General features: G+C 43.3%; 1 protein-coding gene across 1 annotated transcript; it reads right to left on the bottom strand.

Moving 5' to 3' along the window:
* Positions 1-486: 486 nt before the first annotated feature.
* On the bottom strand, positions 487-11,688 carry CHGB (chromogranin B; the record flags this gene model as incomplete). The annotated part of the gene is made up of 5 exons (XM_079532528.1): positions 487-570; positions 1,755-3,502; positions 5,502-5,595; positions 6,817-6,860; positions 11,640-11,688. The coding sequence occupies 5 exons, from the start codon at positions 11,686-11,688 to the stop codon at positions 487-489; spliced, it is 2,019 nt and encodes a 672-aa protein (XP_079388654.1).
* Positions 11,689-15,989: the final 4,301 nt, after the last annotated feature.

The raw sequence follows: 15,989 nt of genomic DNA, 5'->3' as shown, positions 1-15,989 counted from the left end.
TTCCTTACCTTTCATGCTCCTCCTAACTGGCGAATAAAAAGAATGGGCAGACTCCCTGTAAATTTTAAAAATAATAGTGAACATTCTGCACACAACCTATTCACCTCATAGAGCTTAGGCAGAAATAACCCAGTGAGCCAAATAAACAAGGAGGAAGTTTGCTCCAAAATCAATGAGTTTTATTATTTCAAACTCAGACATATATTTCTGAAGAACACTAACACAATTATTTCCACAAGCAATATTAAAAATATCTGCCTTGCATGAAACGTTATAATATTAAAATTCACACTATTCAAATTTCAATAGCAAAATAGCAAATTAAAGACATTTCCAGCTTTATAAATCACTACACTATAGTGGACAGTAAATAGAATTTCTTGTTTTTAGGGCAAACAACAATCCAGTGGCAGTGAATTTACCACAAAAATACAGGTATTGTGAGTACAGCTACACCTAGCTTTGAAACACCAAAGCAGATCATCTTCAGCCTCTCCTGTTGTCATTAAATGTCTCAGCTATTTTCTGCAGCTCCAAATCCATAGCAGCCAGGTTTTCCAGCTCTTTCGCCTGCGAAAACAAAAAGAACATTTAACAGATTAATTAATTAATTAGTAATTAATATTAGCAAATGATTTGTTGAAAACTAGAGACAAAAGTAGTTTCTCTGAGAACTATCTCCTGCTGTGTACAGGTCCTAGACATGCTGTGGGGCAGGGAAGTGAGTGGTAGTACAGCACCTGCTTCATGGATTGGGGGAAATTTCATGCTTTTAACTGAGTTAGTGCTGGGGAGAATATAAAGCTACTCTTTTTGAGAGCTGGACTGAGATACAATTTGATCTTTTCAGCTATAAAAAGCATTATCTAGTAGCGACTTCCTGCTACCTCACAGCTGCCACTCCTAGAAGCATGAAGTCACATCTTTCTCAGTGAAACTCCCTCAGTCCTTAGGAGACCACAACCTTATGCTCAAAGTGGTTCTGGCTTACGGCGCACAGCAAGCATGGTGTGCAGTAGATGGAAATCTTCCAAATTGCCAGATTGTACGGGAATAACAGTTATGCAGTCAGTTATTGTGATAACTTGTAAACATGGTTGAACTACATAAATTCCTGTCAAACCTCCACTGCTCTCAGTCCAGTCCAGCTTTGTGCAATAGATACAGTGACGTACAAGACGAGCAGCTTGCTGATGGGTACAGCCTCAGTTTTCCTGAACGCTGAAGCAGAACACCCAACAAGAAAGAAATTCCCATACATGGGAACTACATGACTGATCAAGCACGTGAATTTGAGCCCAGATCTGCTCTGCAATTACAGACAGGACATCAACCCCACAGACAGCTGAATCTCAATAAATGTAAAATTTACTTTCCAGCTGCATGAGTTAAACATCCCAACACACCAACTGGTGCCTGCTTAATTACTCCCTGCTCCTGTTGCAATGGGCATCTTTAATTGTGTAAAGATACTAGACGAAAGGAAGAATTTCCTTTCTCTCCCTGTCTTGAAGCAGACAGAAGCTAATGAGGATGCGCATTGTCTTTATTTTATAAACTGTGCCCCAGGGTAGCTCCACTAAATTCATTCTAAGACAGCAACATTTTTAAGTCAGTGAAGATCTGGCTTTTAGTGTGACTTAATCTTGTTTGCGTTTTTGCCACTCGCAGTTAACCAGCCATCTTGGGAATGGATTTAGAAGCGTGTAAAATCAGCTTCCAATGCCTTTTCCAAGAAACATTTGTACACATACCTCCTCCTCTGTCAGAGGCCTCTGGCTCAGAGTTCCTTTGTCATTCCTGATTACGTGACGTTTCTTCATGTCTTCTCCAGAATTGTACAATTCCAGGAATTCAGCCGATTTCTTCCTGTAATTCAGAAGCTGTGCGAGTTGATCCATCTTGTCATATTGCCTTTTCATATCATATCTGTTCCTTTTGCTAAGATTCCTCTTCTCAGAGCGCCCATGGTTCAGAGCACTCAGGAGCTGCTTTTTATCCCACCAGTCATAGTTGCTGTATTCAGGGAAAAGATTCTTCTCACTCAAGGTGGGCCTGTTTTCCTCTTTACTCTCTGGAAGCCTCTCTCCTGCGCTGTTCCTTTTCTCAAAGTGCCGGCTCTTCCACCACAGAAGTGGGTATAGAGGGCTGTAGGGTGCTGTGGTTCTCTTCTCATTCTCTACAGGGAGATGGCTTCTGTACTCTTCCTTCTCTGCATATCCTTGCTCCATATTCTCCTCTTCATTTTCTATCTGATCACTGCTGTAATGTTTCTTTTCTACTTCCTCTTCCTCCTCATCACTGTTACCAGGGTAGTGCTGCTGCTCTACGTTGTCCTCAGTGTTGTAGTGTGTTCTGGCCTGCCCTTTGTGCTCTTGAGTGTATTCTTTCAGTGTCCCTTCACCTTCATCGTCCCACAAGCGGTGCCTTCCTCCACCATGATGCTGCTTCTCCTTGCTGCTGTCACTGTGAAACCTGTCCAGCTCTTCCTCACTTTCATCGCCACGATACACCCTTCCATCAGAACGGTGTCTCCGCTCCTCGTGCCATTTCTCATTACTTTCTTCACTGTTGTGATGCCTCTTATTTTCCTCTTGGCTCTTCTCTTCCTTCTGCTGCCACCTCTCTCTGTACTCCACACTTCCCTGGCCCACACGCCTCTTCTCCTCCATACCTTCAGACCCATGCCTCCCACGATAACCACTTTTCTCTTCATGCTGCTGCTCAGATTCTTCATGGTGGTGTTTCTGATGGTTGTTCTTTTTGTCCCAGAGATGAGACTCCTCTACGTTTGATTCCTCAGCTAGTTCCTCTTTCTCACCCCCACGGCCTCTATTCTCTTCAGAGGAATCACCCATTCTGTGTTTCCCATGATACCGTTTTGGTTTGTAGGACTTTTTTTCTTCCTCCACTTCTTCATTCTCATCAGATTCTTCATGCTCATTACGTTGGGAGAAATCACGTCCCTTAGACTCACTCAGGTGGTATTTTTCACTTCTTTCTTCCTCTGCCTCTTCTTCCTCACCTTCATGAATTCTTTTGTAACGGCTTTGCATTCCCTCCTCTGAATGCCAGTGATCCGTGGGGGGATGATCATTCTCCTCAGCAACCTCCTCTGTGCTCACGCCTGCAGAGTGGGACTTCTTGTTGAGAACAGCGTGGTCTACTTCTCCATCACTTTGCTTGCTCTCTTTGCTTTCTTCTTCACTGTGGTAGCTGTTCTCCTCTCTTCTGATTTCCTGATAGAGGTTTTTTTCTTCTGTATGAAGTTTCTCTTCACGAACAGGTATGTGCTGTCCCTCCTCGTCTTCCTTGCTGTTACCTTCCCCAGGATGAAGCTTCTCTTCATCACTTCCTTTCACACGCTTTTTAGAGTCACCTTCTGCCTGATTCTGTTCCCTCTCCACACTTTCAGAGTGTGGGTTTTCAAACTCCGATGGCTCTCTCAAATGTCTCGCTTCAAGCTGTTTGTCTTCACTTCTCTCTCTATCAGTTTTACCACCTACAACAAAAAAAGCAGCCTAATGAAGAAAATTAACTCTCCAGTGAAATGCTGTTTCAGTTTGCATATATAACTGGCTCCTGAAAGTAGCAAGATTTGGAAAGAACTGATTTAAGTTCTGCTCTTAATAATTGTTATTTTCATCTGTTTTGCACGTTTGCCTGAAAACATGAATTACTTCTCATTTTAAAAGTCTCATAGAAATTTCCAGAATCGTTTTTCTTCTTTGGCCCTTTTGTTTATTTGTGATGGCATTTTTAGAATTAAACTGACTCTCACTCCCACTAAGAACCAATGACATCTGGAATTCTTTGAACGTCAGGTCATAGCTATTGCATTCGTTTACTGACAAAAAAGACACATTTATTTCAAGCTGCAAAAATATAGATGAGGAGTAGTAAAAATAGGCTTTTAGCAAATGTAAGACTAAACTGATTGCACATAAATAAACTCGTTATTTTGCAATTATTATGTTTAATCAAATCACTCACCTTCTATTACTTTGAAAATCCTAAACAAGTCTGACCGACTACAACAGTAACAGTATATTTCTATGAAGGCATTTCCAGCTCACTTGAGCCTCAGTAACATCAGAAACAGATCGCAAATTCTAAAAAGGGTTCAGACAACAGCTACACAAACTTAAAAATAGCTTATTCTTTGCAAAATGCTTCTCGTTATCTGATGTTCTTGGAGAATATCTGTATAATGATAAAAACATGATTCTTATTCTCTCCTTTCAATGAGCGATTTTCTGTAAGTAGACAGGTTTATCAGAAACAAGCACTGCCATGTGAGATTCAGTGACATTCAATGACATTCAGCATCAAGTAGAAACTTGGGGTTTAGACAGGTATTGATAGATGTGTTCCTAAAGCTCAAAACCCATTCTTTTCTGATAAACGTATTAGAGCCACACAATATTTCCTCCATAAACAAGCATGAGACAAATGAGTTTCATTACTGCTTCTTGCTGGCAGGTAAGTTCAAGGAGCCTTTTTATTGTTTTGTAGTCAAATAAACATATACTGGGCAGAAAAAATACATGCATTTTGCAGTTTGGCACACTGTCAACCACATTTCACATGCAGGCTTATACCTCTGCACTGAGGCAGCTGCAGGAACAAGTTCAGCAGAAATCAGGGTTCCCAAAGGGAGTATTCAGCATATGTCTCCAGACCTCTGGAATCACCATAACAAACTTAATTGCATCTGGGCTGGTTACAGCCCGAGTGAGAGTCCCTCTGCTGAGCTGGGCACAAATTCAGTTGCCACTGGGCACCTTGTTGATTTAAAATGAGATTAGCCGAAGCCAGTTCCTATGCTCTGGAATGCATTCAGCACCTAGTCGGAACTTGGCTGCACCTGTTGACTTCCCAGGCTAGATGGGAGCTTTTCAAGTTCTCTCAGAAGCTGCAGATGGCTGAAGCAGAGCCACATGTCAGCTAGGAATCCCTGAATCACTGACCATTACCAGGTAAGACTGCTTGTTCTTTAAGCCAGAAAGACTTGAGAGAGGGAAATGGGAATTCTGATACTGAAATTAGGAGGCAACAGATTCACATAAGCCGATTCATCAGTTCACTGGCATCAACCCTAGACAGAATCCACCTGAAAGGTGGTTTTCTCAGTGTTACCAACCAGAGTCTAATGCTGAAACGCTTCTTTTTTAAAGAATATTTCTAACTTGCCCTTCTCACTCCACCTTAGTCTTAGAAATAAAAACCAGTGACAATAGCAGAATAAGTTCTAAAATTGGGGTTTGACTATTCATGTTGTTTGCTCTTGGAACTTAAGACATTCTGAACTTAAGTTTAGATGATGAACGTGTAGAAGGCAAGACAAAAAGACTGGCACATCATGACTAATAATACAAAGTACATAACTTCCAGTACATTATTCTTACATGTGAAATTAAAATCTTTAATCTCTCCTGAAAATTGTAGTTTATAAACAAACATCAAATCTCTTTCACAAGTTCAGATAAGGTTTTACTTACCCTTCTTGAGGATTTCTTTGCATTCTGGATTAATTGGTGGGGCATTTGGCTTAGACAGAGCATTGGATAGAACTTCCACTATGCACCTTGTTATCTAGAAGAAACAAAATCAGACAAATTCTCATGGTGAAAATAGAAATCCTGCTTTTGACCTCTCAGTGAGTGAAGCTAGTTTAGGATTAAAGCTCATGGTTAATAGTTATCAGCAAAGCATACTATTGGGCAGCCCTGAGTTCTACCAATGCTTTTGGGTAAAAAGTGCTCTGCTTCTCACTCATATATTAGTACGAGAATAGTCATTAGCTCTATTTATTCTCCTCTTTTGTATGCAAAGTTAACAGGCTCCTTTTGTATGTTCTGTATGTTAAAACATCCTGTTCTATACAAAGGAGTGTCAAACAACATGTGGTAACCCCAGCAGAAAAAACACCACCACAATACATCCAAAATATGAGGACCATCCAGTAGGATCTGCCCAAATGAGGACCAAGCAAAGGTGCTGCTAGGGCTGTGGATAAACTAAAGAATGCCTTTATAAGCAACATGCTCCACAAACTTGTTTCAGGAGTTTACTCTGTGAAAATCAAAGTCTTCTTAGATAGGCATGTGCTTTAAAGAACCACCTCTTTTTGTACTTCGCATTTAAACTGGAGAGTCTTCTAAATGTTGAGGAAATGCACTGAAAATGGCACAAACAACTTTAATCCTAACTGCCCTCCAAATTAGCTTTTCTGCATGAATTCATCCAAAATGGTTTTCAAGTTTGGAGTTGTTGGTTGCAAAGAAGCACTCAGATCCTTGGATCCAAGATGCTCCTTAGGTTGACAACCTGGGTAACTGGATGGGAGGAGACAAGAAAAATATGTGTATGGCTGATTATCTTTTCCCTGCTCCTAGCTATTTACAGCTGTTTACTAATGTAAATAGCCACATTATCAACCAGTGGAGAGGCCCTAAGGTCAGATTAGAAATCCTGATAGTAGCCAGGAGATTTAACCAAACGGGTTAAGAACCTCTTTCCAAGGAACAAGCAAGGACTCTGTTAGAAAGGCCATTACAGAACAACTGTAGTCATTTTCTACTATTATGCTTTACTCTTAATCTACCATTTCACTTTGTACAGGCTTTACATCACTGATGATCTCTTAAGCTTACCTGTAGGAGAAGAAAAACAAACAAACAACAACCAAGAAAGAAAAAAAAAAATTGAAAGAAAAACATTTCCCTGAGAGCTTAAAAAGAAAACAGGAGCCAGAACACTGGGGAGCATGTGACTGATACTTTTTGAAATTTGCTCTGACTTAAAGCTACTCACCATTTCTTCCATGTGGTCTTTTTCCACTGGAACTGTGCCGACACCTGTAAGAAAAATAAATTATTACAAACTTGTTATTCCTAGCAGGACCACACATATCACTGACAGAAGTAACATTAAGGCTGCTTGAACTTTGGGTTGGTAGGGTAAGTAAACCAGCTGCATTTTATCTTTTCTTCCTCAGAATGGGAAAGCAGTGAAGAGCCTCACCCTAGCAGGAGAGAATCATAGCACAGGTTGGGTTGGAACAGATGCCAAAGGTGATCAGGTTCCAACATCCATGCCACAAGCAGGGCCACCAACATTTCTAGCATTAAAAGAATATAAACAAAACAAAAACAAAACAAAACAAAAAGACAAAACCAAACCAAAAAGCAACACTCGAAGAATGGAGCCTGAAGTAACGGGTATTCATGTAGATGTACCTGTTTGGTGGTGAAAGAAGAGGAAACAAGGTCTGTTTCCAGATTCCTATTTCACCTTCTGCAGGGGCTTAGTTTGCACCAGGACCATCTCCCCAGCAAGAGACCACTTCAAATATGAAAAGCAACTACTGCCCTAATCCTTCTGGAACAATACTGTTTCACCCGGATTTTTCCATTCACAAAGTGGTCCATTATAAGCTCAACAGGGAGGGGGAAACAACAAAAAAAACCGCCAGAAAGTAGTGGTACAGCTCCTCTCTACCATAAGGACACTTCAGGTAATTAAGACCTCCCCTTACCACTTCTACTGCTGGCCCAAGGTATATGCCTTTGGAAAGAACCTGCTGTAAACAAAACCTTCAGGCTGCTTTACTTTTGCCATCAGTGCTGCATTATCATAGAATCATTAGAGTTGGAAGAGACCTGTAAAGGCCATGTAGTCCAACTCCCCTGCACTAAATAGAAACGCCTACAGCTCCATCAGGTTGCTCAGAGCCCCTCCAGCCTGACCATGAATGTCTCCAGGGATGGGGCACCCACCACCTATCTGGGCATCTTGTGCCAGTACATCACCGCTCTCTTTGTAATAAATAAATAAATAAATAAAATAAAACAAACTTTTTCCTTATCTCCAGTCTAAATCTCCCTATTTTTAGTTTGAAACCACTCCCTTTCATCCTATCACAAGAGAGCCTGCTAAAGAGTCTATCCTCTTCTTTTTATCTTATTATGCCTCCAGCTGGTTAATGTGCTTGTCTGTTAGGCATTAATAAACTTTGTCAAGTCTTATCCACCTAAAGATTTGCTGAAGATAAACAACTCTGCCAGCCAGTAGGTAAAAGCAAGAGTTATTGTACCACTGCTTCACAGAGTTACTACATTTATTATAATTGCCATACCTAAACACACAGCTTGGGGTGCAGTTCTGGAGCTTTTACAAGTATCACCTTCTCTTCAGTACTGCTTGAGTAGGATAGTACTGGACCCAATGAACACAAAGGTTATGGAGAAAAATAGAAGCCAATTTACCTTACAGTAGGCATGTCCAACTCCCAGCCCAGCCCCTTCCCCACATTATCATGGTGGCAGATCTGCCATGCCAAGTAGCTCAGCCCCTCAGCACCAACCAAATATTGGTGCACCATTAACCCCATCTGGGCTGAAACCAGGACACAGGAGTTGGTGCAGCGGCAGCTCAAGCTATGGCAAATAAATTTACAGATTTTGATATGTTGGCTAAATGTAGTCCTGTGAACATCAAAAAATATGAATCAGTGGAGTTGCTCTGAAAGTAATGCCTCCTGCCTTATTATGTTGCCCCACGATGTCAAAGGCAGATGGTATGGCAGTAGACATTGAACCATGCCACCTATATCCGAGCAGATTTTGTTGCCATGTGACAGATGGCAGCAGAGGTGCAGCTCAACACAACATCTGACATGGAAGTGTCTATGAGCAAAGGTCTGAAACTGAATTCCTCAGTGCTGGAAAAATTGCATCTGTTGGCATTCACCAACACTTGCTGAATGTTTCTGGAAACCAAACAGTGGGTGTCAGCACAGTAAAGGACGAGTGACGTGTTTCAGCAGTGGCAACAGTGGGTCACCTCTGCTGGTGCACATTGTTGCAAAGGAAGCATGCAGACTCTTGTTCATCACTAGTAAAAATGCACAGCTAATGATGGTGACTGTATTGAAAAAGAGTGTTCTGTAGCTCAGAATTTGCTCTATTAAATACTGCTATTGTGCTCTTTGCATCTGTTGTAGATTCCATGCACATAATTAGGAGGCACTACTTTTGGAGCAACCTTTGTAGATGCAGCCCCAGAAAATTCCTCTTCACTCAACACAGCTGAGGTGAGCCAAAAGATTGGACACCCATGCCAGTAAAACTGACACTTTCCCCAGGAAGTTTACTGCAAAGGAGAGGAGTGTGCAACTTTAAACTTCTGTAGCAGCAAAACTCTTCTTCTTTTCCATCTGCAGAGGAAGCAGATATCAAACACAGATTCCACTCTGTAGATATTGAGCACTGATTCCACTAATTCTGCATAATATCTGAATAGTACGCAAATAGCTCTCTTGATATTCCTACCATCTTCTATTTTTGCTCCCTGAAACACATATGTAAGAATGTGCTTCTCCAGCCCAAGTATACAACTGCAGAAAAGGGAACCCACATGAGGTAGCACAGAAGGGATCTCTCTAAAATAGCACTGCATCCCTAACCAAGCCATCCTCCCAGAACGCCAGGTGGTGCACGGGGGAGATTGGCTATGCAGAGCCAATCCACTCCTCCAGTGTTAGTTGCACTCAGTGCTGAACTAGGCAGGTTTTAGGTTACTTTATTTACTAACCTAGTTATGCAAATAACTACTGCATTACACATTGATGACACTGTTGCAGTCTCACTTGCCTGCATTCTCCATCTGAGCATGAAGAAAAAGGATGAAGCAGCAGAAGGGCAGCAGAGACCCTACTACTAGTAAAAAAAAAAAAAAAAAAAAAAAAAAAAAAAAAAAAAGGAAAGAAAAGGTATCTACTAAAATCTATTCTCCACATTTCTTAAAGCTTGGAGACACTGCACTTATGAAAAGCAGAGGGGATGACCTACCACTCAGCCTCTTCTTGACAAGGCTCCTTGTGTCGTGAGAAATCAGGACATGCACATGGGCAAACACCTGATTTTGTCCTTAGTAGCAGTCCTCCTGTGAGGTGCACTGTCCTGTGGAGTGACAGTGCTGGAACAGACAAGCTTCTGAACGTTGTTTACTATTAGAGATGCTGACTTCAGGCTGCCTCTCATGCACTACGTCAGTGGTACGTGAATATACAGTCAGGCTGTGCTGACTGCCTATCTCTGTCATTTCAAAGTCATCTCTCCAAGGAGATTTACAGTTACATTAATGACCATTAAAGCAAGTGCTTGTTTAATGGTGAAAGCTGACTTGCACAAGGAGCTGCATCAGGCTATTGTAACAGTATCAGAAGAAACAGTATTGGACATAGATCACATTAGCCTGCACAGGTGGACAAAAAACAGTATCTGATTCATTGTAGGGCCTGGAATAACACTCTGAAGCAGCTGCTTTGCCAGAGCTGAGAGAGGCAGTCCATGGGGAGTCCGCAAACCCCACTTCACACCTGAGCCAGCTGACAAGAGCTCTCCCTGGGTCTCCTGCCAGCTGTAGATGGCAGCTAGTACCTTCACCATCCCCTCCACATTTGCCCAGACTGCAGGGCAAAGCTATCAGCCAGCACTACTGACATAGCCTGGTGGCAGTGTACCCATTCACCAAGCTTATGGGGACCTGCAGATGGTACTGCTGTGGAGCTGTGCAGAGGAAACAAAGTCAGGGCACACTGAAAACAAAACCTTTGCCCTGCCCTTACAGACAGCTCCAGGTAAGCTTCCACCTCCTGAATCAAATCTGCCCAGGCAGTTACAATCAGATTAATTCATTTTGCAAAAGTGCCAAAATGAACATCACTGAAGAGGATGAGAAATGCAGACTCTTTACACCTTTGAAAATAACACAGAGCAAATTCACAGAACAAATTCACATGGCTTTTGCTTGCACCTCCACAATCGGGGCAGACCTTTTGGTGGGTCCGTGTTAAAATCCTCACACGGATCTTTTCAACAGTGCCAATGACTCAACGCAGTGCCACTGGTTACCAAAATTTCAGGAAGAATCTTTCCTATGGAAAGATCACGGAAACTTCAACATATTGCTTTGGAGAAGAAATACTAGAAAGTTCTTGAAGTTAGTGCTCCACCCATCCTTAGCCCTAAGCTCCTTAGTTCATTGATCCCGGCTGAGATTTCATTCAACAAGAGAGCGAAAAGCCACACAAAGAGGCAACTGCCCCATCCTATTGTGTTTAATTTCAATTTCACGGCTCGGTTTCAATATTTAACGCTGCACGCAAAAAGAAAGAAATAAAAACCCCAAGAGCTGTTAATGAAAGCTGTAGACCTGCTCCTTCAAAGTTGTCTCCCGACGGCACGAACAGGCGGCAGTGCCGGAGTAACGCCGTGCTGAAGTACCACGGCACTCCACCTGCTCTCCCCTCAGCGCTAACGCCCAAGCCTCCCCGGCATCCAGAACGTAAAGATCCCTCGCCTGGGACCTCGGGCATCTGCTGGTTCTCCTCCGCAGCCCCCGGCTCGCGTCTCTGTGCGGGGCGAACCCCAGCTGCGGGGGCAGGGGGTTGCACAGTCAGAACGCCAGTACTGCCAGTCACCCGTCCCCTATATATGTATTATACATATATATTTCAATAACGTGAACTCCTTCAGGGGCTTTTGACCCTCCTCTCCCTCGCGGCGAGGACACCGGACCCCGTCTCTCACAGCTTTCCCCCCCCCGCAGGCACCACCCGCGGCCCCGCTCACCTGCCAGGGCGGCGGCCGCCAGGAGGCCGAGCAGCGCCAGCGACCCCATGCTCCGCTTCGCTCGGCTCCGAGCGGCGGTTCGCCGCTATTTAAAAGGGGGAGCGGGGGCGGAGGGCTCCGCCGGGAGCCTGCGTCACCGCGAGCCCCCGGGGCCGGAGGGGGAGGCGCCGCCACCACCTCCACCGCCGCCGCTCTCCCCACAGAGCCGCCACGGCCCCTCCGCCCGCCCCCGGCCCCTCAGCTTTCCCCGCCATCACGGCGGGTGTTACCCTTTGTCACTACCGCAGCCCTACGCGATGCTCTCTTCGCCCACCCCGCCGAAAGGAGAGGTGGGGGGGGTCCCTGGCCCCTTCCTCCCGCCGTGAGGATGCGCTATCATCCTCAGGTCTCTCCCGCATCCATAGGATGCTGAGCGTCAGCTACACGCAGCAGGGCAGGGAGGAGGTGCAGCGACCAGCCCCTTCCGTAACAGCTTTCAGAAATCACCGCTGCGTTAGTTCTCATCAGAGCCTTTCCAGGTGCCACGGCATCCTTTTTTCTTTCTCCCCCTCCCCCAAGAGGTTTTGCTCCCTTCCACCCAAATCACGGCTCCTGCTGTGCACAGCAAACCCAGAAGCAGAGCAGTACTCGAAAGTGCTCCCCGTGCTTCTGTCAGCCAGCGAGTGAACGACACCGTTCCTCAAGAGCTTTTACTGGGAAAACCACCACTCTCAGCATCCACCTCCACACAAACCTCTTATTTATTCTGGCACTGCTCTGGGGAGCCGCAACAAATCTACCAAATGTCCTGATTCGTTCTGAATATTCCCCCTACTACCTTCAGAGCCAAAGACACTGTAAAACCAAGACATGCTTTGTTTCCCTTTTATTAACCCTTCGTGGCCATCTCCAAATTACTTGCATTTTTGAATTGCTTTTTTTGTACCTTCTCGTTGATAAGCAGGTGGCCCTCTAACTGCCAGCATTCATAGAAGACAAAGAATCTGTACATCAAAATGGCAGTTCTCTATTGTTCTGTACCATCGTTATACTGTGTATTAGCAAAGGCAGACTGCTATAACCATGCATCTTTTAAACATACAGAGCTGAAGCACACCAGAGCCCAGTCACTTAGCCACACTGAAAAGCAAATCAATGCCACAATAACTTCCACACTTCCTCACCCCTACCCTCCTTCATGCTGTTCCTTTATTGCCTACAAGACCCACATCAACAGACAGATGCTTTACTGGACATCACCAGTCTCGACTACAGAGAGCTGGGAAACAGATTCAAGAAACTGAAGAATGTCACTGGTTCCAAGGCTCCCATGTTCCCCTCTGCATGAAGATTCAGCCAGGCCTCAACCTCCTCATCCACTCACAACAAAGAATTTTAGGTAAAACACTTTACAATTAAGCATTCTCCACTTCCCTGGAAATATAAAAAGCACACTCTGGTTATCCTAGTGTAACTGCTTTATTCCAGCACTTGCTCGGCTACACTCCTCAGCAAGTCAAGAGAGGCAAGCAATAAAAAGACCTTGAATAAAAATAGTACCTGAAAGAGTTTTCGTAACTAAGTGCCTGTTCCATGCAAGTCCTCTTAACAGTGTACAACCATCACCACAGAAACCTTCTAGCTGCAAAACACACATCTGAGATTAAAAAAAAAAAAACAAAAACAACAAAAAACACCCTCTTAGCTCCCATGGTTTCTAGTCCATCCCTTGCACTGTAACCACAATCCTTGGGGCTTCAAAGGCTTTTTTCCCCTCTTTACTGGTAGGCTGATTTATACTGGAACTGACAAGATTCCTCTGAAACACTCCCTCACCTCAGTCAGGTGTCAGCTGGCACAAACTTCCTTGAGATTAGGAAGGAAAAGTCACAAAGGCAGAACTACAGCAGGCGGCACATTTCACTGGATTGGCTGTGAATGGTACACCACAACCTCGCTTCTCAAATGTGTCAGAACCTTCATTGCAGTGATATATCGCCTCATAATGATGTGACAATCTTTCACTCTATGAATAAACAGTATTTATCCTACTGGATTCTCTCAAATATAAATGCTTTAAAAAATACACATTTGGCTCATCCTAGAAGCTAGAACTTCAAAGGATGACATGCGAATTTCCATGTCTGAGATCCTTCTAAACTGAGAAAGAACTGCTTGGGGAATATGGGGATTGCTATCCCTTAATTAGATGTGCTAGCAGGATTATGTTCATTCCTGGGAGCCAATTAATTTTCATAGAATGAAAATCTTGTAACTAACTTCATTCAGAAGTTGCTGAAAGGACGAATCTGAAAACAGACACCAAACAAATCTGAAAACCCAGCACTTCAAATGACATCCTCTATTCAGCTTCCTTAATGGCACTGAAAATTCTGTCAGAGGTGCACCCAATCCTGACTGCAACATAGCAGATAAGGGGTTGCATGGATGCTGAGATTTTGCTGCTGTTATTCATCACCATATATGCCTATTATACAACGTGGATTCTTGGGGATTTTGAAACACATGTACAGACACCGCTTTGGTCTTCCAGCTAAAGCTCTACAGAAGCTGTAAAGATACCATCAGGTAAAAAAAATAATAATAATAAATCACCACATGTAAAAGTAAGATGCGGGACTTGGTCTAAACACAACCATTCCCCCCACATCCCATGTTTTCTACACAGATGCCCACATGTACATTGTTCACACACACTTGTCTTCTTTTCCATCACTCCTTTTTCACTGTTTGTCTGCTCAGAGAAGAGTATGCTAGATTACTCTGCAATACACAGCAAAATAAAATAAGAAGCAGACTTTGAGGCTGCAGAATCAAGGATAATTTTTCCACACTGCACTGTCTGCAAGACCAACACGAAGGTCACGACCACTACCCTAGGTCCTTCTGTGACAGCAATTTGCCTACCTCGCTTGCTTTAGATAATAAATGTAACATATATCTTGCAATTACAATGGTTTGACAACCATGGTAAGTAGGACACTGATAAAAAAGACACATTTCTTGCCCTCCTACAAGAGGAAGTCAGAATTTGCTTAATACCATTGCACCACTGGGATTTTTAGTCACCAGTCTCTTCATATTATCTGCACTGCCACTTTGCACCTTGGTATAGATTTCTGATTTGCTGTCAGAAAACAATATACTGGAGTAATGGTCAAACCCTGACACTCGATATTAACTGATCGCCAAGCTAAAATGCTGCATTGAACCTACCAGAGCTCAAAAAGGCCTTAAACAATTACTCATGGCTTTATGAATTTGACTATGACTAAAGCCTTTCCCATCCCCAGCTGTAATGATATCATCTTGATGACAACTGGAGCAACCTTTGCAACCCCAGCCACATCTACAGGCAGGGAGGCAGTAAAAACCTGGCACACTCCTCAATGGAGACAAGTGTCAGACAATGAACAGCAGCACCTCCCAAAAGCTGCCAACACAACTGCCAGGCCAAGCTTTCAGGTGTTTGGTATTGCTACAGGACTGCAGCTTGCAGACAGCCTCTGCCCAGAGAGCAGCCCGAGAGCTTTGGGGCACCTCATCCTGTGTTCTGGGCATGCTGAACTTACACATCCTACAACCAAACCCTGCCCCCCCCCCCCCCCCCCCCCCCGCCTTCTCTCCCAAACAACACCCCTATACAACCCCATAAAAAAAATAAATCCACATTTTTTAAGCATCCAATTAACCATGCTTGTAACCTCCTAAATGAAGAAACTTGGAGCCTGTGCAACTCCTGTAAAAGAGGATGGAAATTTCTTTCACTAACTCACATGTTGATTTAAGCCCTTCTATTCTGGGTGTTGCTTGTCATTAAAGAAAAATGACTTACAGTTGCCTTTACGCTACAAATAATTACATTTAGGCAATGAAACAGACCCATTCAGTGTTTCTGCCTTCATTTTGTCAACTGCATATGTTCCATTTAATATTTACAGACTGGGGCGCTAGTTTGGTTTAGTAATTCATTTCTTTAAATATTTATGGCTCTTAGTCTCCCAGCATGGGTTCTGTTTGGTAAGAATAATATTGTGCTGTGGTTGATTGTGGCATGGAAATTTCATAGAAGCAAATTTCAACGCTGTAAGATAAAGTTATACAGATTTCTGCAACAGACCATAAGCTTTTCCAAAGAAACTTTTCATTGCTGACTATGTACTAAAATATTAAAAATCTCATTACAACCTTGCACAAAGTTCCAGACCAAAAGCATAGTGCTGAGAACTAGCTTGTGGCACTAACATTCCCACAGCAAAAGAAAATTTTAAACACTCACACTGCCAAAGAAATTTTAATTATTCATTTGCCATTGGCACTAAAAGCAGAAGCCCAGCTACAAAAAAGACC

This window comes from Tetrao urogallus, assembly GCF_951394365.1.
Source record: "Tetrao urogallus genome assembly, chromosome: 2".
NCBI lineage: Eukaryota > Metazoa > Chordata > Aves > Galliformes > Phasianidae > Tetrao > Tetrao urogallus.
This window is presented reverse-complemented; position numbering and strand designations above follow the sequence as displayed.